Source organism: Caenorhabditis remanei, chromosome X, assembly GCF_010183535.1.
Source record: "Caenorhabditis remanei strain PX506 chromosome X, whole genome shotgun sequence".
Taxonomy (NCBI): domain Eukaryota; kingdom Metazoa; phylum Nematoda; class Chromadorea; order Rhabditida; family Rhabditidae; genus Caenorhabditis; species Caenorhabditis remanei.
Window position 1 is genome coordinate 19,758,870 of NC_071333.1, and position 7,871 is coordinate 19,766,740.

The window sequence follows — 7,871 nt, forward strand, 5'->3', positions numbered from 1 at the left end:
AAAATCATCTCAAAAAAGAAAGAAACTTATGACTCAGCCTAATACTAGCATATGTTCTGTGAAATGAATACAAATCAATATTAAAATTGTTTAAACTTTTAACGTCAACCAAATTGGAAAATTCTGTTTTGAATACGGAGAAATGAACAAATAAGACACGCTTGCTGCTTATATACCTGCAAAAGTGCATGTGAGTCTAGTCCAGTCATGTGCCCTTTTCATGGGCGGAGATGAAGACTATGTCACGAGCTAGGATTAGTATTAAAGGCGTTATGTCTTATGAAACCACAATTTGCGATAGTTGTATCCCGGGTCGATTCGGGAAGACGGGCTGCAATGTATAACAATTTTCCGAAAATTGCAAGTGATAGGTGTTTTGAGCAGTCATGGATTATAAATCACGGTCTTAGTACATCAGTGTTTGTTATTTTACTCACTGTCTTGTCATGCAACTGAGAATTAAAAAAATCCTACAAACTCTTGATGATTTACAATACTCAAGTGACTGAAACTGAAAACCTTCGAATTATCTGTTTGTAGTCTTAAATTACAAATCTTCAGAATCATTGCCATGAGTGAAGATTTCGCAGTGAATGTGTCGAATCTCAAGTCAGAAAGACAGTCATAAGATTCCAATTATTCGATCGTAGTCATGAGATTTCAAAAACTTCAACCAGGAAGTACTACAAAAAAGTTCGAATATTTTATCCAAAACTGTTTGATTGCAAATCATACATTTCTAAGAAACTATCTTTGAACATAGGTAAGTTATTTTCCATTTTCTCATGACATGATGAGTACAGATATAAGATGAACATTTGACCAAAATGTAAATATTACTAGGTGTTTGACCGGTCTGAGGAAAATGAACAGAGTACAGGAGACACGTTGGTGTTGTTGCTAGTCTATAAGCCGGAAAATGAAAAAAGGGCTTTATAAGTTAGAAGTCTGACATTCGAAGTTAGGGAGGAGCCAATCGTTGGGCATGTCTGCTTTCTATACGAAAAATATAAAGAAAATGAGACGCGCTTGCGTCCTTTATATATCAAAAGTGCATGTGATTTGCCCAGTCATGTGCACTTTCTATATAGGAGGGAAGATTGAGCCACTAACCCGGATTATGCGTCACTCTAATACACAGACATATCAGAAGTGCCCATTTTCGTTGTAATGTAGTGATAATGTTTTAATGTAAGATTTAGGCAATTCACCACTTGCACTTTCACTCTTATACTATATATATATATGGCATAAAAGGAACTTTTGACTAAAATATAAATATAACATATTATTGTTCGGCAATGTAACCGTTTCTATGGTTTTTCCTGAATTGTAACATTCCAAACTTTGAATCCCTTCCTATTTCACTATATTCTCCGTATAAGACCCCCTTTATTAAACTTTACTGGTGCCTTCTTTAGTATTCGTAATGAACTTATAAAAGAATAGAGCTTTGCTTGAAACTCTATACCATAAATCCTTTCTCTCTCTTGCATCCGACATAGAGAGACGCGTATTCTAACTTTATCTTGATACTGAGGACTCCTCATTCTATTTCTTTACGTCTCTCACTTCTCGTGAAAGAGACTCAAAAATCAGAAGAGAGCCCAAACGAAGAAGAGACCGAGTTCAAGGAGAAAACCAAAGACGCCCCACTCAAGGTCTCTATTCTTCCACTCCATACTATAAACTCTCATCCGACTTCGAGAGACCCATATCATTACTTTGTCTTGAAAAGGAACAATCCTTCAGTGATGCCACTTTTCCAGTTTGGACCTTGATCTCTTCGGTTTTTGCGAATTTCTTGTAGGAATTCAGTGAAGTTGAGACGACTTGGATCCTGGCCACTGGATTGTATTCCATGCATCGAAAAATTTCCATTTTGTCCGATGATCTTGGTTTGGCATAGATCCTGTAAAACAGGCATCCTGAGCTAGCTCAAGTGAAACACATCCAGCTCCACCACATGACTCCATACATCCAGTGTTTACCAATGAACTGGTTCGCTTGGCTCAATTCTGGGAGGAGTGTGTCTTTGGAAATTTTGGCTCTTTATGATTTAACAGGGGTTTTAAGAATAGACGGGGGTTTTAAGAATAGACGGGGGTTTTGAGAATAGACGGGGGTTTTCGACAAGTTCTATTTACTCATACTAAAAAAAAACCCCAAAATGGTCAGAAATGACTGACTCTATACTTTTAGAGTACAACGTCTACCGTGAATAAACACAGCCCATAGGTAAGACTACTCGCAGCGTAACTGACCGAGTCTTACAGGATCCGACACAAGAAAGAATGGTGAGAAAGTCATAAAGAAAAGAAAGAATTTGGTTTTTTGATACTTTTTATAAAATTTCTGATATATTCTAGCCCGGGAGAATCCAATCCCGCGTCTACCGTGAATAAACACAGCCCATAGGTAAGACTACTCGCAGCGTAACTGACCGAGTCTTACAGGATCCGACACAAGAAAGAATGGTGAGAAAGTCATAAAGAAAAGAAAGAATTTGGTTTTTTGATACTTTTTATAAAATTTCTGATATATTCTAGCCCGGGAGAATCCAATCCCGCGTCTACCGTGAGTAAACACAGCCCATAGGTAAGACTACTCGCAGCGTAACTGACCGAGTCTTACAGGATCCGACACAAGAAAGAATGGTGAGAAAGTCATAAAGAAAAGAAAGAATTTGGTTTTTTGATACTTTTTATAAAATTTCTGATATATTCTAGCCCGGGAAAATCCAATCCCGCGTCTACCGTGAATAAACACAGCCCATAGGTAAGACTACTCGCAGCGTAACTGACCGAGTCTTACAGGATCCGACACAAGAAAGAATGGTGAGAAAGTCATAAAGAAAAGAAAGAATTTGGTTTTTTGATACTTTTTATAAAATTTCTGATATATTCTAGCCCGGGAGAATCCAATCCCGCGTCTACCGTGAGTAAACACAGCCCATAGGTAAGACTACTCGCAGCGTAACTGACCGAGTCTTACAGGATCCGACACAAGAAAGAATGGTGGGGAAAGTCATAAAGAAAAGAAATTATACTGTTTTTTGATACTTTTTATAAAATTTCTGATATATTCTAGCCCGGGAGAATCCAATCCCGCGTCTACCGTGAGTAAACACAGCCCATAGGTAAGACTACTTGCAGCGTAACTGACCGAGTCTTACAGGATCCGACACAAGAAAGAATGGTGGGGAAAGTCATAAAGAAAAGAAAGAATTTGGTTTTTTGATACTTTTTATAAAATTTCTGATATATTCTAGCCCGGGAGAATCCAATCCCGCGTCTACCGTGAGTAAACACAGCCCATAGGTAAGACTACTCGCAGCGTAACTGACCGAGTCTTACAGGATCCGACACAAGAAAGAATGGTGGGGAAAGTCATCAAGAAAAGAAAGAATTTGGTTTTTTGATACTTTTTATAAAATTTCTGATATATTCTAGCCCGGGAGAATCCAATCCCGCGTCTACCGTGAGTAAACACAGCCCATAGGTAAGACTACTTGCAGCGTAACTGACCGAGTCTTACAGGATCCGACACAAGAAAGAATGGTTGGGGAAGTCAATAGAAACAAAAGAATTTGGTTTTTTGATACTTTTTATAAAATTTCTGATATATTCTAGCCCGGGAGAATCCAATCCCGCGTCTACCGTGAGTAAACACAGCCCATAGGTAAGACTACTCGCAGCGTAACTGACCGAGTCTTACAGGATCCGACACAAGAAAGAATGGTGGGGAAAGTCATAAAGAAAAGAAATTATACTGTTTTTTGATACTTTTTATAAAATTTCTGATATATTCTAGCCCGGGAGAATCCAATCCCGCGTCTACCGTGAGTAAACACAGCCCATAGGTAAGACTACTTGCAGCGTAACTGACCGAGTCTTACAGGATCCGACACAAGAAAGAATGGTGGGGAAAGTCATAAAGAAAAGAAAGAATTTGGTTTTTTGATACTTTTTATAAAATTTCTGATATATTCTAGCCCGGGAGAATCCAATCCCGCGTCTACCGTGAGTAAACACAGCCCATAGGTAAGACTACTCGCAGCGTAACTGACCGAGTCTTACAGGATCCGACACAAGAAAGAATGGTGGGGAAAGTCATCAAGAAAAGAAAGAATTTGGTTTTTTGATACTTTTTATAAAATTTCTGATATATTCTAGCCCGGGAGAATCCAATCCCGCGTCTACCGTGAGTAAACACAGCCCATAGGTAAGACTACTTGCAGCGTAACTGACCGAGTCTTACAGGATCCGACACAAGAAAGAATGGTTGGGGAAGTCAATAGAAACAAAAGAATTTTGTTTTTTGATATTTTTTATAAAATTTCTGATATACTCTAACCCGAGAGGAAGGATCCATCGTTACTCACGTTATTCCTTTGTCCATTCCTTTTGTTGAATCATCGTTGTTCAGCAGTCGTGTACTGTTGTGGATCGTTGTGGGCTCCGGGACTCTGTTCTGAGGGCGTTGCTGTGTTTTTCGACTGGAAATAAAAATATAAGCTTGTGAATTGGATAAGCTCGCATGAAGCTCGCATGAAGATGTAACTTGAGAGAGAAAGTAAGAGAGTTATAAAAGAGATAGATAACACAGGTAGATCAAATGAAATGAGAAAAAGAGAGCCCAAAAAGAGAGGACTGCTCAGTGCGGGAATCAAGAGGACAACTGACTGTATTCCACAAGTCTGACCTCATAAGGACTAGGGGGCGTGTCTTATTCGTCATCACCTATTAGATTTCCCATAGAGATAAGTGAAGAACAAAGAGAACACGGGCCTCGTTCACACCTGTCTGCATGAGATTTGTTTTTTCTCGATCGATATGTGATCTATTAGATTTCCCAGGTAGATAAGTGAGAGGTGTGAGTGTTTGTGGCTGAAAATAACAAAATGAGCACGGGACTACTTCTTCACGTTCATAGTTATGATCCAAGTTCACACCCTCCATTCAAACATCTACCAACTATTCTTATTTCGTTTCTATTTATCGAGCAATTTGTTTGGCTATTCACCCATCTCTAGATTTTCCGAACACTCACACCTGTCACTTAACTCCATGGGAAATCTAATAGGTGATCGATTGACAAAAAACAAATCTCCTGCAGACAGGTGTGAACGAGGCCCGTGTTCTCTTTGTTCTTCACGGGATTGGATTCTCCCGGCCTAGAATATATCAGAAATTTTATAAAAAGTATCAAAAAACAGTATAATTTCTTTTCTTTATGACTTCCCCCACCATTCTTTCTTGCTCGTTTTCATAAACATCAACGAGTACCATCCAACGACGGATCATCAAATCAAGGATTGGACTCAATGACATGGGCAACAAACTAGATGCAACAATGATTCTAGATTTAAAAGTGTTTGGACAGGCACCTCAATTTAGAAGGACGAAGTGGCTATATTAGGAAAGAAAGAATTAGTGAAAACGGTTTTTAAAAACTCGGCTCTTTATGATGAATTCTGAGTATAGATGGGTGTCGTTCTATTAGAGGTGTCGTTCTATTAAAGGTGTCGCTCTAATACAGTTTTTACGGTAACTTGAGATATGGTCAAAACCTTTCTTGCCATCCTAATTTTTGTGTTGGCTATTCGAAAATGTAAATACCTTACCCAGATATTAGTGTCTAGGGGGTTATGATAAAAAAGTGAAGGGTTTTTATGAGTTTCAACCCATGGTGTAGTGCCTGTAACTTACTGAAACATGGTCAAAACTGGCTGCAAGAATGCTTGAGTGCTATTCTACCTCTGAATAACTCAAATGAGAAATACTTCAATTTTTGTCAGCAAAGGGGACGGAGCCCATGGTGATAACATATCAAAAAACCAACCAGAACGGATCAGTTAAAACGTCACATGATCTGGTGGCTTGTGCTCGAGCCAGTAAGATAATATCTATTAAATAAACAAATTCGATTGCTATTTTTATGAAATTTATAAATTTGGGACCAAACTGAACAACGTTCCACAGTAGGACTATTATTCTATAGAGCATCATACATTTTGAGTAATGAAAGTTTACAAAGTTCAGTTCTGATCAAAAACTTTGTTGTACGCTTTGAGTATTCAGCCCGTTGTACCCTTTGAGTCAACAATCTGTTGTACCCTAAGAGCAACTTACACGTTGTACTCTAAAAGTATAGAGTCATGGTACCCTAAGAGTCATTGTACCCTCAATCCGTTGTACCCTTGGAGTATGGGCCTGAAAAAATGTACACTGGAGGGATAGACAACGTTTTGAACTCCATACTTTGACTTCTACGTCCTGAGTAAAAACAATGGTTTCTTTGAAACAATGAAGTTGGATTTCAATGAGTTGAACTCGGATGTCTCGAATTGTAGTCTTGTTGTTTGTAATCCTCAAGCTTCCTTCTCTTTGAATTGAGTTCAACTGAATCACCTCTTCAGATTCCACGGTTCCATGAATTCTCAACCCATTATTGACACATTCCACTGTTGACTGTGTTGCTGAGATTCCGCTGATCAACATTAGTGTTACCATTGACACGAGGAGTGCATTGGTGGGAATTGAAATCGTTGGTAGACTCCAACTGGTTTCCGGCTTTTCGTTGTCGGAGCCTTTTAATTTTGCTCATTGTCGACGATTAACCGTCGATAATCGTCGACCGACTATCGATAATCGCTGGTCGATTAATTATTGATAATCATGAATGATCATGATCGTCGATAGTCTTAATTAATCTTAATTAATCTTAGATTAATCGATAATTTTGAGATGATAATCATGACTTTTTGTTTATCGTCGAGTCGCGATTCATTTTCTGGTCATCAACTCCACTAAATTTCGATCGAATCGAATTGATTTTCCCGACTATCGTCGTCTCTATCGATGATCATGGCGATCGACACGTTACTCTACAACACAGTGAAAAAATCCAGTGCCCACGCATTTTTGTGATTGTTTTAACGAGAACTTTTCAGTTTTCGGGACGGTTCAATAAGATCTGAAAGTGAATTCGTTGGTTTGAAGCAAACATTGACATATAGTGCCACCAAAACATTGAAAACGTGGAGGCGACACATGGAAATGGAAACTTCGAGGAGAAATCAAGAAAAATCGTGGAAAATCATTAAAATTTTGCGGTTAATAGGATTTTATAGGTTTTTATAATCAAAAACAGAAAAAAAATTCTGAAAATTTGGCTGAAAATCGCTGAAAATCGCTTTTGTCGTCAGATTTTATGCATTGCCCGCAAACACCGTCACGTCAGAATGCGTACTTGTGAAATCGAAAAAATCGGCGAGAAAATTATTTTTTCTTCAAAAAAAATGATTTCTAGACGATTTTTTCCGGATTTTTTGATAAATATCATATTTTCGAAACTTCAATTTCTTCCTCAACGATTTTCGACTCATTTTTGCTATTTTTCATCATCTGAGCTAAAATTTCAGTCGAAAATCTATTTGTCATGATTTTCTCTTCGATTTCACTTTGTTTCGTTTCTTCCTCAGCCTCTTGGTTCAGTTTACCTTTCGTTTTCAGCAAAATATCTTCGATTTTCAGAGAATTTTTCACTCTTCGAGAAAATTCTTCTTTGAAATCGGATTTTTGAGAATTTTCAGAAAAAAATAGTGAATTTCCAATCGGTGTTTTCAGATTTTTATTAAAAAATTTGATTTTCATCACTTTAATTTCATAGTTCGGTTGTCATCGATCTATTTTCATACATTTTCCGACTACTTCCACTACTGAGCTTGAAAAATCGATTTATCATATTTTTCTCGTCGATTTCAGTTTGTTTTGGTTTTTTCTCAGCTTTTTCGTTTAGTTTTCCTTTCGTTTTCAGCAAAATCACTTTGAAATCGGTGTTTTCTGAATTTTCTTATATATTTACTC

General features: G+C 37.8%; 2 protein-coding genes across 2 annotated transcripts; both read right to left on the reverse strand.

Moving 5' to 3' along the window:
* Positions 1-1,683: 1,683 nt before the first annotated feature.
* On the reverse strand, positions 1,684-5,333 carry GCK72_025966 (uncharacterized protein; the record flags this gene model as incomplete). The annotated part of the gene is made up of 4 exons (XM_053736582.1): positions 1,684-1,912; positions 4,385-4,498; positions 5,055-5,176; positions 5,250-5,333. 4 exons carry the CDS (start codon positions 5,331-5,333, stop codon positions 1,684-1,686), a joined length of 549 nt encoding a protein of 182 aa, XP_053580148.1.
* Positions 5,334-6,158: 825 nt separating this feature from the next.
* GCK72_025967 (uncharacterized protein) lies at positions 6,159-6,503 on the reverse strand (the record flags this gene model as incomplete). Its single annotated transcript, XM_053736583.1, has 2 exons — positions 6,159-6,215; positions 6,264-6,503. 2 exons carry the CDS (start codon positions 6,501-6,503, stop codon positions 6,159-6,161), a joined length of 297 nt encoding a protein of 98 aa, XP_053580149.1.
* Between the last annotated feature and the right edge of the window lie 1,368 nt (positions 6,504-7,871).